At 36.2% G+C, this 20,076-nt stretch overlaps 1 protein-coding gene across 1 annotated transcript; it reads left to right on the forward strand.

Moving 5' to 3' along the window:
* The first annotated feature begins 12,566 nt into the window (after nucleotides 1-12,566).
* On the forward strand, nucleotides 12,567-17,684 carry LOC131843163 (uncharacterized). Its single transcript, XM_059191776.1, has 2 exons — nucleotides 12,567-13,479; nucleotides 14,332-17,684. Exons 1-2 carry the CDS (start codon nucleotides 12,567-12,569, stop codon nucleotides 17,682-17,684), a joined length of 4,266 nt encoding a protein of 1,421 aa, XP_059047759.1.
* Nucleotides 17,685-20,076: the final 2,392 nt, after the last annotated feature.

Consider the following 20,076-nt stretch of genomic DNA (forward strand, 5'->3'; position numbering starts at 1 on the left):
ATCCGCGGGAACAGCTAGTGAAAGATAATGCAAAGGATTGAAGAAAGAAGCAGGTAGAAAAGGTGGTACTATCGGTAATACAATCTCTTCCAGACAACCTTATTAAAGAGAGTATTATCAAAGATAAAGTAGACGGCACTTGAGTTGAAAGAACTAATCAGACAGGAGTTGGCCAGGCAGGAGTTGGACTTCAGCCGCTCCATAAGTCCTTCCTTGGTTTGGAGTGCCATCTGCACTCGCCCCCTATCGTCCGGTGAAGCTGTAAAGGCCAGCTGCGGCCAACAGTAGTCCGAAAAAAAATAAAAAGTTGAAAGCACAAGTAACAAACACTAAACCTTACAAAGTATACAGTTATATATGATTATGTGCTATAAGTTTGTATATACTAGATATTAGTAATAGTATGTAATATCATGGTATCTGTGGTAATTAAAACTTAAAAATGAAAAAATGTTTATTTGTACACAGTGTTGGGATGGCCTTATAAGCATAGAAATGCCTGTGTCAAGTACATCCCGCTCTTCCATACATATACATTGTCATATGTGTTTTTTTTAAGATTAAATAAGACATTAGATACCAAATATTATAAATTAAACTAAAGTTACTTTTTAGAAGTTAAGTATAAAAAAATAAAGTAATACTATCTTATTGTGTATTTAATATTTGACTCTAATAAATTAGTGCTAGTTGGTAGTTTGTATTTAAAAATGTAAACTTACAAGGATTATTTGAAACAGTAATACGCAGGTTTCTTATGATGAGACAATTGTCCGAATGAGCGGTAGATTAAAGAAATAACTACGACTATTGAAAAATGCTTAAATGAAGTTTATTTAAATAAAGAATTTCTATTCCATTTTATTGTTTATAATTTAATATTAATTATGTTTTGTGCGATCCCTAAAACCGTTGGCTCCGCCCACCTCCGATGTATGACCTACCACGTTTATGAAGAGCGACTGCAACTATAATCGACTGAGTCGTCAACACTACACGACGTTCAGAGACGGGACTATGGAGAAATGGGATGTGGCTTAATTGTTAACCGATTACGGAAATGAGGACATTATGTTAAATTTTCAGTAGTTGTGAAGAGAATTTGGAGTTACTTTTAATCGAAAGGGTTTAGTAATAATATTAGTAGGAACTTTCATTTGTTTATAAATAAATTTTACACTCCGCCACATACTTTGAGTACCACTCCGAGACTTGCAATCGTGACAGTAAGTTAAGAAAACGTCGATTTAATGAATAACTTAAAAAAACTCATTGGTTAGAGACATAACATACATACTGGTCCCAAAATATACAAAACATACTGGTCTAAATTATATGGGACAACATGAGAAGAAACAGCTTTCAAATAAAATAAATGCATCATCACAATCGATACACGTAGAAAAATTTAAAAAAAATATTCTATTTGAAAACCTTTTTATTTAAAGTCGGTTGAATATACGAAAGAGAATTGAATAGGTAATACCAATACCTGTTTGTTAATACCGAACTGATGCTATCGTCGTCACATTATTATTGATATAGCTGGGAGCACGTACTCGAGGAGTGGTGGTAGGTGGTAGGTGGTAGGTGTCACGTGGTACATAACTGGTGTGTGTACACCGACTGCGCATCGCCTCTCAATGCAAGTGCATCACAAATTTAATAAAAACACGTGCCGACCCTGTGTGCATTCGCTTTATATACGGCCGCGGTCCTACTACCAGCGGAATATAACAAAGTTAATATAATATAACATCCATGTACAATCATACAGTGTCATTTAGTCCGAAGCTAAGCAGTACTTGTGTTATGTGTATTACATAACTAATACCAATACTTACATATTTTGTAACTTAAATACTTAGTTTCGAATATGGTATATCATAATATACATAGAAAACATACAGACTGATACGAACGATCATACTCATGAATACAAATGTTTGTACCATCCACCAACACACAACCATCGGAAGTAAAGCGGTAAGCGTCGACATATCGACGTTGACCAACACGATACCATCCACCTAACGGTAAATGGTATCCGTCGCTTACAGTACTCCTAATACATAAATAAATCCCTGGAAATCACAACCTGTAACGTCCATGTTAACACTCGATATTCTGTAATTTCTCTGACACATTTCACTCTTTAACCGAAAGACTTTCCGAATCGACATGAGTAGCTTGTCGGCTGAGACAGGTGAGATAGTGATCCCCAAAATAAAAGCGAACTGTAAACTAAAGCGGGCCGATGCCGCTGGAGTCGCGGTAGACTGGCATTGCGATCCCGTGACACCGGCAATAGGCGGTTGATCTGGAAGTGAGTAGGAGTCACCCATGAACGATTTTCTCCAAGTAAAAAAAAAGTGTAATAGTTGTATATACACAGACGACTTTTTATAAAGTCTACCGAGACAATCCAAGTGCTCAAGTCTAAACAATTACACAATCAATATTATACTTTTAGGTATATGTACATTGTTATGTTATTTGTATTTTAATTGTTACAGACGAAACCCGCCGGCGGTGGGACAGCGGCTCACGGCACAGATAGCGGCGCGTCGCACGGCGTCTCCTGTAACGCGATCTTATTTACATATTAAAATTTACTTGTCATTTTATTTTACATATAACTCACAGTTCGAGCACACACTGATATTTTGTAGAACAACATTTGTACAATGCAACTCATCATTTTTTCAACAGACTATAGAGACCAAACTTTTAATTTCATTTGTGTAATTGTCGTGTACTAATTTTGAAGAGAGGTTTATTATTTCTGTACACAATAGTAGACTACAGTGTTTCCTTTATTTTTGACTAAATTGAAGGTTGATATGTAACAATAATTATTTATGATAACCTCAAATCTACAGTCACTTCTCAGATACATTTCTAGCGAACTCCGAAGAACTGAAGAAACTCCACTAACTCGTTTCTCAAAATCCTGAAGATGGATCATTGTCCTATTCTAACGAGGAACCAATTTGCGACAGTCTGAACAGATATTAGCTTAACCGACTAAGACGTGAAGACAACTTAAGTCTAGTCCTCAGACAGGAGTTTGGCTTTAGACTTCCATAAGTTGGTCTACAGGTTTGGAGTGCCCTCAACATTCGACTCCATTTTCATTGGGTACAGCTATAAGGGCCAGCTGTTGTTCTTAACAGCATTGGTATAGTTAAAGACCATGACAATATACCTCTACCATCTAATACCATTACGCCACTAAGATACAGGATATTATCGATTATATACAAACCAAAAGTAACCTGACATTGAGGGTGACGCAGCTGGAGTCGAGCCACAACGCGAGTTTCAAGGCGTTTGTGTGCCGGGTCCCCACCAACATGCTGTCCACCTTCACGAAGGAGGACTACTGGCCGAAGGGTGTGGTGTACCGGAGCTACCGTGACAGTCGTCAGTGCCGTGATCACAGAGAAAATTTCAATAATGATTAATTTAATTTTATAATATTGTTTATATGGGCCTAGTAGCCTGAAATAAAGAAATAAAATAAAGAGCCAAAAGATTATGAAAATATTGAAATTAAAGCCGAATGTTCTTTTGTTCGGTAATAGAAATAGAAATAGAAATAATCTTTATTCAAATAAACTCATTACAAGCACTTTTGAATAGTCATATTTTGATTCTACCACTCATTCGGAATGCAGATTCATCACAAGAAGAATGAGCAAGAAACTTGTGTGTTGCTCTTTTTAATAGATGTTTTTTTATATAAATAATTACAGTATAACAAGAGGCATGCGATAATCAACATAGAAATCGCTACGCACTCATTATTAATGTAATCAGATAATATTGTCAGTGCTATAGATTTAAAGTTTTTCTATAAGAACTATATACTGGTGTACTGGCCGTATCCCGGCTCATTCAGTCACGCGTAGCGTGTGGTCTCTCAGCTTGCTCGTAGTCACAGTCCGACGCGGCGTAGCGTACCGTAGCCCGGCGCTACGAGCCTCACTTGGTATGGTCTACGCGAGCGGCGCAGCGTAGTACGTTGCTTTGATACAATTACAACAATAGTCTTGCGCAGAATAGTTCACGATTCGATCTTTTAGTTCACTTACTCCCAACTCGAGTCAGAGAATGGCAAAAGACTGGCCAACTTCTATGTTTATTATTGTACTTGTTGTTACCTTAGACTGCAAATATCTATGACCTATAACCTCTATATAACTCTCGTTTTTTTAAATGGTGCACTCGCCTACACTAACGGTTGACGAGGTACCAGTGGAGAATGATATGATGAACATGAGAACAGATCAGTTAGCCCATCGTGACAAATTTACCAAGAATTTATCACGATGATTTCCAGGGAGAAACCGAGTGGAGGTCACCTTGACATGGTACATTGCTAGCAATAAGATCATCAGTCCACATTACTAACAACCCCTTTCCCACCTATCACATCTCGTTACCAGCAGTTTTATGTAAGATGGTAAGTAAGGTCCTGGTCAGTCGTCGTCGCATACTGCGAGGCCAGGAAGAGGCGACAGAGAGAGACCGCTAATTGCTTTCTCCAGCGACACAATTCATCGGAGACGGACAAGACGGAGAAGGAGAAATGCTGTTCGGCTCCTTTCTCAAAAACCAGGAGCGGCGACCATGGCTGCTTCTCCGTCGGCATCGCAGCCCTGAGATGTGCGTGCTACTTCTTCTGAATAATATTAGTGGCCAGTCTATTCAGATGGGTCCCCTCTGTCGAAGCTGCGGATAAATGTTTGCATACACGTGGCTCCGGCAAAATGACTGCAAATATCTCCTTGTTTAAGATGCTCAAATGTCGTTTAGGGCAAAAATATAGTATTTTATATAGCACTCGAGGGCGAGCACAATAGATTCTATGTAGGTCGCAGTGCTACAGTTCCAAGCAACTTAAATAGCTTAAACAACCCAATAAAAAAAAATTGCACACAAATATGCGTTTACGTTTTTTAGATGTTATTAAACGAACTAATGAGCAGAAGATCTGCGAACGTATCGTAGTTTGTCTTAGTGATCGCTGTTCCGAACTGTCGGTGCGCTAACTGCCCCGGACCACTCTAGATATGAGGAGGAGGCGACGACGCGCCGCACGTCGGCTGCTCCGGTAATATGCTCGAGTTAAAATTTAAACCTGCATCTAACGTTTGCAGCGGGAACCAAATGTAATGATATATTAACTACGCGGCACACTCCTCATATATTAACGACATTAACTAACATCCGACCGGCTCACGAATTAGTAATAGTATTATTAAACTAAACTAGAGTTTCTTCGCGCTAACGAACATTTGTACTCATGGATATGTTTATTTGGTTTCTATATGTTGCATATAATAATATTATAATATTTACTATCTGTGCCCGCGGTTTCTACTACTTGAAAATTATAGCTTATGTGTTATTCTGGTGTATAAGTTATATTATTGTAAAGTGTTATTAAATCCATCCTTTTGTGTGAAAGAGTTATAAACATACTCACATACTTTTACGTTTATAATATTAGTAAAATTTAGTATTACCGGCTTACCCTTATTACAGGCTTTATTTATTTATTTTATTTATTTAAACTCTTTATTGCACCAGACAAAGAAAACACACAAAATGATATAATACATAAACTGATACAAAAGGCGGTCTTATCGCTAAGCAATCTCTTCCAGACTACCAGTAGAGAAAGTAACATTAAGATAAGAAAATAGTAGGTGGTGCACGTAATGAACATAAATATACATTTGTACATAAATATATCTATTAATATATATATAATAAAATATAAACATACGTAAACATACATATACTTAATAATGCACATATCTTCAGAAAATATGAAGGGAACTATGAGAAAGAGGACAATATGAACTTTTATTTAGTTGAGTAGAAGAGTCTATACTTAGTAGGCTAGATTACTGAGGGAATTCTCCTAGTTATACTGGTTAATTCTTAAGTAGTGAATAACATTATAAATAAATTATATACATTTATTTGTATATATATCTGTATCATTACTATTACCAAAAGACCTATTCAGGATAAATTGACTGAGTCCAGGTTACGTACGGTCACGTCATAAGAAGACCAGAAGACCATATGACCTAAAAGATATTAAACGTCAATCCGAAACAAAAGAAGTGTGGACCTCTACTTACATGGATAGCCGCCTTCAAAAAGACCTAACTCCTGAAAATTTAGACCCAATGACGATCCAGATCCGAAGTCTCTGGAGACACGGATGGTTAGTAGAGCCGACCCCAATTATAGATGAAGATGGAATAAGGCCAGGAGATATATATATATATATATATATATATATATATATACCATGTAATAATACTAATCTTAGGACACACAGCCATCTAGACCCAAGTTAAGCTAGCTGAAGCATGTGTTATGGATACTAGATAACTGATACAAATACATAGATTATGCATGGTGGCAAATACATAACTAAAATTCATGTTATACATATTATTGAAACACCCAGACCAATACAAATAATCATACTCATACAAATGTTTGTGCCGTGCGAGGAATCGAACCCGCGACCATCGGAAGTACGGCGGTATGCTAAACCACTAAATCACTGAGGACGTCTTGAGCATTGTGCTATTGTATTTATAGTATAACTAGCGCAGAATTCCCTTACAATGAGAAATCGATACACCCGCCAAAAACAATATATACATATAAATAAAATCGGAGTGTCTGTTTGTAATATTGAAATAACAGTTTTATACTACATGCATATGAATATAAATACGGTACATACACCAAAATAACATTTTTTATAAGTCTTGTCTGTGTGTCTATTCGTCTGTTTGTTCCGGTGTAGCATCGCTAAATATACAAATATGATAGTTATTGCGTTCGTCAAGCAGGTACTTGTTGTCTATTGTATTGCAACGCTCGACAACCGGTCCGTGGTCCGTTTGCTGCCCCCTGCCTCACCTCACCAGCACTCACTTCTGTGATAGACTTACGAGCGCATATACGTCGCCGTTCTTAACGCTAATAGTACCTACCTACTACAACCAGTGTACAATTATTTTCTTCGAGTGAATTTAAATTCACTATAAATATTTATATAAATTGAAAATAGAATCTTAAAGTGTTCCCATACTGGGTAAGTTGTGCATATAATATTTGTTGCTAATTTATTTTGGACTTAAGACTTGTTGTAAATTTGATGTGTCATAGTAGCTAAGTAAGTTAAAATTTTAACTGATAGTGTCACTATACTAGTGTCATTGTGTGGCTTGCCCTATATAATATTATTATAGTATTGTTTTCTTGCATAGTGAATAATAGTTGATTATAATGCGCAGTGCTTTTGTTAACCGCCTAGTAACCGTTCTGATTTAAAATTATAACTGCCGCCTTGATTTTCTTCCTCTCTTCTGCTGGCTAATTAAGTAGCTATAGAATACCCATAATCCGTAGGTCTGACTATATCTTGCAATTATAAGATCATAATGCAATGATTCGGTATATTACAGGAACACCGTAGATATTGATATAATATAACCACCTACCCGACGACTGGAAACTATATACATATCTATATATACTCGTGAGACTGCATACCGACTTAGCCGATTTGCTGGAGAGAATTGCTGGAAAACCGAGGAGACCGAGGATAGTGGTGTTTATTCTTGAACTGAGCGGACTATATGTTTTGTGACCCAAGGCTTACCCAACCCTGACTTTAAACAACCATTCTTTTATTTTTTTTATTTTACTATGAATACATTTTTTTTATAAACTTAATTTGCCGTATTTGTTTTTTTTTTAACAATAACAAACGCGACACCGGCTAATCCCCCCCCCCCCCCCCCCCCCCCCCCCCCCCCCCCCATCACCCACTTCCAATTACCATGGCCCGTCTTACGGCGGCGGCTACCAGGCCCTTTACAGTTCCCATGGTTTGAAATTGTTCCCCTATTTCTGTGTGCATCCATTCATAATCACATGAACAAACAACCTTCTGTTAGAATGGGCATGTAATGCGTAGGAATGAAGACGGATGTTACACAAAACTGTGGATGGGTATAACGGCAGAGGAAGGCCGAAAAAGAGATGGATGGACTGTGTGAAAGATGATATGGTAAGAAATTAATGAAAGAATGAGAAGAACTGACAAGAAACTCAGCTCGTATTTTTTTCAAATAAATGTTGTACATGTTTACAATACATAATGAAAGTACAGTGTCACGCTACAAATAAATATTGCTATTCTATTATTCAAATAGAATTATAGAGCAATTTTAAAACTGTTCTGTACACTATTTACCTGAACAGATCTCAGAAAAACTTTGTCAAAGTAACACGGGGTAAGTTTAGTTGCACAGGTGGAAGTGGCGCCGGGCGGCGGGTTTACAACTCCTCAAGTAAAATTAAATAATATTAACATGAACTTTTATACGACGCCACGCTGGAATTTTCTTTTGAACTGCAACTGAAAAAAGTTGAAGTACATGAAACATGTTCTCAAACTAAACTACACTTTATTTGATATACACTTTTAGAAAATAATTCATACCACATTTTTTTTATTGGGGTGTTTGTGCTATTGTCAGGTGCTATGACCTGTAACACTGCGACTTATAGATCTATTGTGCTCACCCTTATTCAAAGTTCGCTACATAGACCCGTCAGAAAGACAAGAATTGTCCACTCATGTATAAACGAAATATCTCCTTTGGAAAATTTTCACACTATCCTGAGGAGGAAAAAAACCGTAGCTCCATAGCTATGGTTTTTTTCTCCTCAGGATAGTAAGTAAATTTTCCAAAGGAGATATTTCGTTTATACATGAGTAGGCTACAACCACATAGGATGTGTAGTGGCGTTTCCTCTTCTGCTTGGCAAAATCTGCAGACCGATGTTAAGCTAACGCCTAATTTCGTCATGTGCTCATTCAGCTTGCAGTGTCCAGTGAGGGTCCTAGTGATAATGCATATAATGTTTTTACTAAATAGTTGAAACTCGCTAGCTCGTTATTAGGGCTTTTGAATGTACAAATCCTGGCGTATTCTGCCACTGAATGTTTATTTAACATAATTTATATTAACAACATTTGTATATGGATATATTCCCAGTGGTATAATAATTTTTCAACGAATCAGTCACACTGACATTATTACGAAAGGTTCAGTTCACTTTCATATTCAGTTCATATTTACTTATTTATCCTATTGCTCAACTCAATATAAGTCATGTCACTTAAGTAAAACCAATAATTAGCTTTAATATTGTACATTAATGTAAATGTAGTATTAAAAACTGGACATATTAACATAAACGGTTAAAATGTCTTACATGAATAAATGATTTTTTAATTTTGAATTTTGTCTGAACTGCATTGAAATGATCTCCTTAGCTTTCTCTGGATTCCCCGTGCAAATGCCGGGTCCATGGTGTGGCAGAGAGGGAAACTCCGAGCAGTTCCCGGGACTCGTAACCCGGGTGGCGGTTTTGTCCCTTGTCGTCGTACGCTACTATAAATACTACGAGGCTTGTTTATATTGTAAGATTAAGTTCTAATATCACCAACAACTCGCTCCCACGTGCCCCAAACAATGGTAAAGGCAACTAATATATTTGCTAATTGTTCTAAGTTAAATAGAGCCTGAAAATGTCAAATTTCAAGCTCCACCGCACCCGCGAGGGTGTCACTCTTATTATGAACAATGAGAGTAGCTACAATACAGTAGTACGACGCACTAAAGGTTACTTAAAGGATTTAAAGAGCAAAACAATAGAATAATATTAAAAAAATATATATAAGTAACTACCTGTGCCTGCGGTTTCACAGCGTTTCACGTTATATTTCTATATAAAATATACGTTGTTGTTATTCCGATGGATAAGCTATGTTACTGTAGAGTTTCATCAAAATCCGTTCAGTAGTTTTAGCGTGAGTAACAAACATCCACACTTACAAACTTTCGCGTTTGTAATATAAAGATTTTTTGTGGTTCGACAAAACAATTTCTTAATGCTAAAGTAAATCTGTTGCAATTAATAAATTACAATAAATAATAAAAATAAAATTTAGTACACAGATGGCTTAGACCCTGAGATAGGATATAAGTTACTCCTAAAGCGAAAAAGGGTTGAAAGGGGTTGAAAGGGAAGATGAAAGGGTTGTATGCAAGTATCGTCATTTTTAAAACTAAAATCTTGAAAATTATTTTTTAGGCTTAAATTAAATATAAATATGACAATCAAAATTTGTAAAATTTTACCCTTAAGAGGGGTAAAATAAAATAGGGGAAATTCGTCATTTTTGGAACCAGAACCATGAATTTTTTTTCATGGGTTGTTTCGGGTTTGAATTTATTAAATATTTTTTCCTTATTTGGTCAAAGTTAGTTCCACGCAGACGAAGTAGCAAGCACAGCTAGTTTGTTTGTTTGTTATGTTTAATACAATATTTGAACTGAATAAAATTCTGTACTAAATAACAGGAACGAGTATCTAGTGCAATATGTGAGGTCCATTATACGCGGCTGTGGAGCTCCTTTAGGTACTGCTACTACAGATCTTGCATACGTCTGGCCGTGATGGTAAACGTGCATAAACTACACACAGTCGGTGAGTCGCACCTCAATACACACTTGTTCACGGTGTTTGGTCTGTTCTAACGAGCTGTAACACGCCACACGGCCACTTCACTACACGCCGGTGGGTTGGTTAAAGAGTTCAAGCAGTGTTGCCACCTTAATAGTGCTCCACTATATATGGCGGATTTTACCACCCCTTGCCTTTAATAGGCAACATTTATTTATTTTATTATTGAGCGGAACGCCAAGCGCGAAGCGACTTGGACATGATTTGCACTCTTTGTAACGATACTCCGAAACGGCTTGACCGATTGCGATTAAAATTCCATCTATCTTAGGGTCTCATTGCTGACCATTAAAAAAATTCCGATTATTCAATGTCGAGTTAAAAATAAACGCATCCCATCCAACAACATACCAGTAACAAACATAGTTTATTTTAAATTGCACAATTATGATACAGTAAATTCACGTATTTACCTTGTTAAATGTTAAAAATAGCAACGTAGAAGGAAGACAGATATTATGTACTTATAAAAAAAATAAAACAAATGGGCCATAGATGTCCATCTTATTATTTTTATTATTATTATTATTATATGAAAATGCTACTGATAAATTGATGACATGAATTAAAAAACCTGGATTAAATAAAAAATAAAAATTAATTATCTAATCCAAAAGACAAAAAAAAAAATTATCATTCTAGCTTCAAAAATGACGAATTTTCATAAAAATTGTTCACCTCCTATTTTACCCTCTTAAGGGTAAGAATTTTACAAACTTTAATGTAATATTTATATGTAATCAACAGCCTAAAAGTATAAAGTTCAAGCTTCTAGCTTAAAAAATGACCATACTTCCATAAAATCTTGCATTTCCCCTTTCAATCTCTTACAACCCTTTTTTACATTAAAAAGTAGCCTAGTATGCATGTCCTTCCTCAGGGTATGTGTGTACCAAATTTCATTTAAATCGGTTTATTAGTTTTGGCGTTAAAGTAAGACAGACAGACAGAGTTACTTTCGAATTTATAACATAAGTAAGGATTACCTAAATGGGTGAACCATTAGATTCGTATATATATGTTTCTGTTTATTTAGCTGTATCGATAGAGGCTTCCTTACTTGAAATACGAAAATTGCTACTCGGTTTGTCTGCAGAAGTAAATTGACGGAAGAAATATATATGTATATTTATAACATAAATATATGATTCTCGCAATTAACTGTTTTATAATTTTAATATACATCAAATTATATTTATAAATTAATTATTTTCATGAACATTTCACATTCATATTGAACGAGTCTCCGAGAAATTTGTGAATATTTAATTATCGTTTAATAAACAGAAATATATTTGTTAACGCCATCTATCAAACTCATAAGGAATCAAAGGCGTCATCAATGTGAAGTGGAACACGGATTGCTTCCCTCGACAGGACTGGCAACAACTTCACTCGGCGCTTCGAATTTTTGTCTTGTCATTATAAACTTTTACGTGTTATGCTACTATATAAAGATTAAACTATTAAAACTAAATACGTATTACTATCAAAGGATTTTATTCGTAATAACAAACAAGAAACTAAAATATACAGAGGGAAAGGCGCAAACATAATGGTCTTCGCAGCCGGATTATCGAAGAAATAAAGAATCAACAAGAAAAACGGTCAGAGCCATCATCCCTTTGTGTCACTCGTCCTAAACGAAATTTGTGTTAACAGTGTTGAACTTTATAATATAGTTGTATTCTATTGTGCATTATTGGATTTAAGTTTAATTTTATTGGAAATTTAAATCGTAAGTACCTACCTGCACTTGATTTCTTTAAACCATTAAAATGAGTGATGACGAATTTAGAGACGTTACTTCAATTGATATAAACAAACTTATTGAACTGAAAAAACTAAGAGCTACTGTAAAAGGTAGATTAACATTATTCGAAAAATATATCAATAAATTCAAATCTGTTATTTTAACAAAAATGCAAATAACAGAAATAAACTTACGAATGCAAACTATTGCGCAGTGTTTTAACAATTATTGTGATATTCAAAATCAAATAGATGTTCTAGTAGAAAAAAGAGAATTGGACAATCAATTAGAATATAGAGAGTTGATCGAGGAACAGTACTATAGTAATATTGCCGCGGCGAAATGTTTGATAGAAACAGATGAAGCTACTGATTCCAAATGTTCGCACTCTTCGAAATCCGTAGCTGTGAAGCTTCCAGACATACGGCTGGCCTGCTTCGACGGGTCCTACGATCAGTGGCTAGAATTTAGAAATTCATATATAACCATGATCCATAAACGCACTGATCTTGACGCTATTCAAAAATTACACTATTTAAAATCTTCTCTTAGTGGTTGTGCGTTACAAGTAATTAGTGCGCTAGAATTCACTGCATCCAATTATAATCATGCTTGGGAACTATTAGAAAACAGGTTTCATAATAACCGCCTCCTTGTTTATAACCACGTGAGATCATTGTTCACAGCTCCGGCAGTTATAAAAGAATCATCACAACAGATTAGAAAATTAATTGATACGATTTTGCGTAATTTGCGCGCTCTCCAATCCTTGGGCGAACCAACAGATTCGTGGGACACCCTAATTATTTATTTAGTCCTGACTAAAGTAGACTCAGGTACGGAAAGAGAATGGGAGAATCATAAGGGGTCGATTTCTAGTGATCCTAACAATAAATTAAAATTAGATGATTTATTAAACTTTTTAAGAAATAAAGCCGACATGTTGGAAGTTACACTTTTGAATCATAAAGTACAATCGAATAAAATAGTTCACAAACGTAAATCTGTACAGGATTTTAAAAGGTCTTCGAATCAATCACAGTTAACACATAGCTACATTACAACGCGATCGAATAACAACAGTAAGTTTAATAAACCTATTGATAGACGAATACGTAATTGTATTATGTGTAACGGAAACCACGCCCTTTATACTTGTATTTCCTTTTTAAATTTATCTGTAAACGAGAGGATAAATTTAATTAATGAAAAAAAGTTATGTCGAAATTGTTTGCGTGGCGGGCATACCATAAACGAATGTATGTTTGGTCCGTGTAAACAATGTCAACGTAAACACAACAGTTTAATTCATACGGATAATGAGATGGACATGGGCACATCAGCTGATCGTGCGCATTATTCACAATCGGCTGATAACCTGCACGGTACATCGACTGCACTTCATTCTCAAATTAATAATACAGACGATTTAAATGCGACTTTGTTTACAATGCAACAAGTTCTATTATGCACTGCACTAGTTGATATAGTCGATAATAAAAACAGATGTTTTACAATACGTGCTCTTTTAGATAATGGAAGTCAACACTCTTTCATTTCTAGCGAATTATTTAAACGATTAAATATAAAATCTATACAGTCCACTATACGAATTTCGGGTGTGGGACAATCACTCACTCAGTCGAATGAAAGATGTGAGATTAATATACGATCAAAAACCTGTGATTATAGTACGCGGGTTCAGTGCATGGTTCTGCCATGCATTACGTCGATTATACCTTCAAAGCCAGTAGATTATAAGTTATTACGTATCCCGGATAATATTCATCTTGCGGATCCATCCTTTAATGAACCGTCCGTGATTGATTTATTAATCGGTGCAGACGTATTCTGGGATATGTTATACGAAAGTAGAATTCGCTTACCGAGTGGACCGTTCCTACAGAACTCTAAATTAGGGTGGTTGATTTCAGGTCCAGTCGGTAGCGATTACCCGCGTAAGAATAATCAGATTCAGTGTAATTTAACACAAACAATAGATTCAAATTTAAAACGATTTTGGGAACTAGAAGAAATAACTAATAGAAATGAAATACATACTGAAGACGAACACGCATGCGAATACTTATATGAAACCACAACAAAACGGGACATAGATGGTAGATTTTTAGTGCGAATTCCCTTACGGAAATCAGCTGATCATCTTGGTGAATCGTATTCTTTCGCTAAATCCCGTTTCTTATCGTTGGAACGCAAGTTACATCGATTACCGTTCTATAAAAAATTGTATTGTGATTTTATACGCGAGTATATTGAACTGGGGCATATGACGAGGGTAAATGAATATAATAAACCATATTATTTTCTACCTCATCACGGAGTTCTACGTGAACACAGTACGACAACTAAGTTACGTGTTGTTTTTGACGCTAGTGCTGTGACCACGTCAAACTTGTCATTGAACGATATTCAGTACGTCGGACCGCCTCTACAAAATGACATCTTTTCAATATTATTACGTTTCAGGCAGTACAAGTTCGTAGCTTGCGCTGATGTCGAGAAAATGTTCCGACAAATATTTATACAGACTGATCAAAGAAATCTACAGCTTATTGTTTGGAGAGAGAAACCATCGGATCCACTCTGTGTTTATCGGCTGAATACGGTTACATACGGAACGGCGTCAGCACCATACTTAAGCATGCGTTGTCTAAGGCAATTAGCAAAGGATTGTAGTGATGATAACATTGCTAAAATCATAAATGAGGATTTCTATGTTGATGATCTCATTACAGGTCATGACGATAAACAAATTTTGTTGGAGGTGTGCAGTAAAATATCACAAGTACTGTTATCGGGATGTTTTCCATTGCGTAAATGGACATTTAATCACGATCTAGAGATTGTTACTTCTAAAGAATTGGGTATTGGAGATCATCAACAAACAAAAACTCTCGGTATAGGTTGGTACAACACTAGCGACGAACTACATTTCACCACCGCGGTGACCAATGTACACACAATAACGAAACGAACTATTTTATCTGTTTTATCGCAAATTTACGATCCACTCGGTCTTGTGACACCTGTCACGATAATTGCAAAAATTTTGATGCAAAAATTATGGTTATGTAAAATTAACTGGGATGATGCTGTTCCAGAACCCATTAAATTAAATTGGTTACATTTCCTTAATACATTAAAAAAATTACATGATTTACGAATTCCGCGTTATGTGCTGAATGAAAACAGCGACGTAAAGGAATTACATATTTTCACCGACGCATCTCAGAGTGCATACGGCGCTTGCGCCTATATTCGTAGTTACAATAATGATTACAATTCGTCAGTAACAGTTAAACTACTATGTGCTAAAAGTAAGGTATCGCCGATTAAGCCAGTCACAATTCCGAGATTGGAATTATGCGGCGCCTTGTTAGGAGCCAGATTATATACGAAAATTACATCTTCAATGAGGTTTCAATTCAATAAAGTGTATTTTTGGACGGACTCGACTATAGTTATGGGGTGGATCCGTATGTCACCTCATTTATTAAAAACATTTGTGCAACACCGCGTGACCGAAATAAATGAGTTAACTGGTGATTCAATTTGGTTACATGTTAATAGTAAGGATAACCCGGCCGATCTTGTGTCTAGGGGTGTTTACCTCGATATGCTTATCGACTGTACGCTATGGTGGAGGGGTCCTTTGTTTTTACAAGACCGGCAGTTTGACTTTAAAATCGATCATAGTACGTATGATTCAGTTTTGTTGCCGGAAGTAAAAAATCAAATCATTTGTGCTTCTTCCAGCATATCCAATAGTTTAATCGACTTCTTGCGATTCTCCTCACTTAAACGATTAAAACGAAGTAGTGCCTACGTAATACGTTTCATAACCAACGCCCGCTCGTCTAAGTCCCTACGTAAAACAGGCTCATTATCCGTTAACGAGTTGGACGCAGCGACAAATATGTTAGTTCGGTTTGCACAATCGGAATCGTTTGCAAATGAATATGATAATCTATTGAAACAATTACCGATCAAAGGGAAAGGTGTTTCAAATAAAATTTCCGGTCTTAATATATTTTTAGATAAAGATGGCATAATCAGAATTGGTGGTAGATTGACCAACTCACACTATTTCGATTATAATAAAAAACATCCAATATTACTATCTAGTAAACATTACTTTAGCACGCTTTTATTTAGAGATGAACATAAACGGTTGTTCCATGCAGGACCCCAATTACTTTTATCTACAATCCGTGAAAATTGGTGGCCACTCGCTGGTAGAAACTTAGCTAGAAAGATAGTTCGGCAATGTGTTACATGTACGCGCATGAAGGGGAAAACAATCACACCGATAATGGGTAACTTACCCGCCGAGCGCTTGGAACCAGGGTACCCTTTTATACGTTGCGGTGTGGATTATGCCGGACCGGTGATGATACTGAGCCGTAAGGGTAGGGGTGCTTCTCTGGTGAAGGGTTATATCTGCGTTTTCGTATGTTTTACTACTCGAGCTCTGCATTTGGAATTAGTATCTAGTCTTTCTACAAACGATTATTTACTGGCTTTAAAACGTTTCATCTCTCGCCGCGGCAAGCCCGTAGAGATATTTAGTGACAATGGTAAGGCCTTTGTAGGTTCTCAAAAGGACTTATCATTATTTTTAAATGAAAATGCTAAAGAAATCGAAGATTTTGCCACCAATAATGGCATTAAATTACGTTTTATTCCACCGTACGCTCCTCATTTCGGCGGTTTATGGGAATCAGGGGTCCGATCATGCAAATATCATCTCAGACGAGTTGTAGGGAATTGTAATTTGACCTTTGAAGAGTTCACTACTGTCTTAACACAAATTGAAGCTATACTCAATTCTCGTCCTTTATATCCATTATCCTCCGATCCAAACGATTTCCTCCCCTTGACTCCTTCGCATTTCCTCATTGGTCGGCTTCTGACCGCGCCTCCATGCAAGGATCTGACGTCTACTCCAACACATCGTTTGATACGATATGATCGCATAGAACAAATGAGGCAACACTTTTGGCAACGCTGGTCTAAGGAGTACGTGGCGGAACTTCAAACAAGAACGAAGTGGAAATTGCAACAACCAGACATTCGTCTAAATACATTAGTACTTATTAAAGAAGAGAATCTACCACCACTAAAATGGCGACTGGGTAGAATTACACGTACCTTCCCGGGCAAAGACGGAATATATATGGCAGAAATACTCACAGCAACTGGTATCATTCATCGTGCCACTTCTAAGATATGTCCGCTTCTACCTCAAGGCACAGAAACGAATTAAAGGAAGGAAAACCTCAATTATAGCATATGTTGAAAGTCTATACATTCCATTAGCTTTCAAAGGCGGGGCCATGTTAACGCCATCTATCAAACTCATAAGGAATCAAAGGCGTCATCAATGTGAAGTGGAACACGGATTGCTTCCCTCGACAGGACTGGCAACAACTTCACTCGGCGCTTCGAATTTTTGTCTTGTCATTATAAACTTTTACGTGTTATGCTACTATATAAAGATTAAACTATTAAAACTAAATACGTATTACTATCAAAGGATTTTATTCGTAATAACAAACAAGAAACTAAAATATACAGAGGGAAAGGCGCAAACAATATTAAAGTAATATATACACTTAATTGAGTTGTACGACAGTTAATGAGTACTGTTTGTCTGTATATACGGATGTATATGTATTTGTAATTACAAGTCAATATATAGACATTTGTATAACTTGGAAATTGAATAAGGTTTTTGTCATTTTAGCGCACAATACTATATATGTGTATGTATATTTAATTAATTGAATAAAGTACAAGGACACATACAGTTCGTATATCTTCGTTATTCGTATCGTATGTTGGACTCTATTCTGCACAACGGGTGCATGTAGAGTCGGGCTACTACAGTAGTCAGCCAAGTTCCTCCCAGAAGCACAGAAGCCTCCTAGTGTTTTCACAGGCTTTTTCCATTCCCACACTCAGAAACCGAGGTTATTTTCAATCACACACAGAAGTAAGAAAATTGTAAATATTTTGTTGTCATTTAATTTATATAGAATTCTAAACAAGCTGGAGGATTTCCTGGACGCGGCCACTACACGAATATATTGTATATTATGTATTGTAAAACAGCAACACACAAGTTTCTTGCTCAATCTTCTTGTGATGAATCTGCGTTCCGAATGAGTGGTAGGATCAAAATATAACTATTCAAAGGTGCTTGTAATGAGTTCATTTGAATAAAGATTATTATTTTTGATTACCTGATAATAGTTATAATGAACTTTCACTAAATATCAAAATGGAAAAGAGGATATAAGTAGTGTAAATCCACTTTTAAAAAAAACATTTATTCAAAAGAGCAACACACAAGTTTCTTGCTCGTTCTTCTTGTGATGCGTCTGCGTTCCGAATAAGTGGTAGATTAAAAAAATGAGAATATTCAAAAATGCTTATATTAAATTTATTTGAATAAATATTATTTCTATATCATAAGTTCAATAATAAAGTAAGTCAGTTATTAATATTAAAGTATATTTTAATTTTTTTTTGTAAAGGTAAACTGCTCAAATAGCACTAATTTATCAGCGATTTTGATTATAGATTTGGTCCAGTGCAGGCGTGGTGCAGCGGGCGCGGCCGCCCGCCCATCACGATACCATCGGCTTTGCACCGTAATGGCCTTTTAATGATGGATGGTGCAAGTGATAAGAGACGTTCACAAGATAGCCGAGTTAACAGTTCATGCAATTTGATATAGTAGGTCGATTTCCATGCGATATATCCTGGAAATCAGCGTGGTTAAATTCATGTTAAATCGCAACAAGGGACCACATTACCTGACTTCATGTGTATCTTAGCATCTTTAGAAATGTACTGTAGTAGGGTGTTATATATGAATGTGGATGGTTATAATGGCAGAGGAAGACCGACAAAGAGATGGATGGACTGTGTGAAAGATGATATGGTGAGAAAGGGAGTAAATAACGAGATGACTGCGATCAGAGATGAATGGAAGAGAAAAACATATTACGACGACCACGAATAAATCGGATAAGGTAGAAACAGATGATGATGTGGTAGGGCGACCTCTATGCGGTCCTTTTTTTTTCTTCATAAATACATACATATTATACATAGAAAACACACAGACCGATACAAACAATCACACTCACGAATACAAATGTTTGTGTCGTACGATGAATCGAACCCGCGACAATCGGAAGTAAGGCGATGTGCTAAACAGTTACACCGTCGAGGCCGCTGAGAATGTGTAAAGGCATCTAATAAATAACAAAACTATCTAAATCACAGTGTTTTAATATATGATATTAGTTATATAAAAACGGTTACATCTCGTGGCGTGTACCGCACACGTGTATGTGGCGGGTCGGGTTCTAAGAACAATAGTTGCATTACAATCACACGTTTTTGTGTCGCAATTTGCGTACGTGGCCATTACAGAACTAGATTGCATTCACTGAAATGCGACAAACAAACAGCAGGAAACTAACGAAACGAATTGCATTATTCAATCAGGATTTAAATCTAAAAATTCATTACGCTCCCACACTCAGAAACCGAGGTTATTTTCAATCACACACAAAAGTAAGAAATACGTAAATATTTTGTTGTTATTTAATGTAATTAGAATGCCAAACATGCTGGCGGCCACA

This window comes from Achroia grisella, unplaced genomic scaffold, assembly GCF_030625045.1.
Source record: "Achroia grisella isolate CSIRO2021 unplaced genomic scaffold, CSIRO_AGI_Agris_v1 utg2809, whole genome shotgun sequence".
Lineage (NCBI taxonomy): Eukaryota > Metazoa > Arthropoda > Insecta > Lepidoptera > Pyralidae > Achroia > Achroia grisella.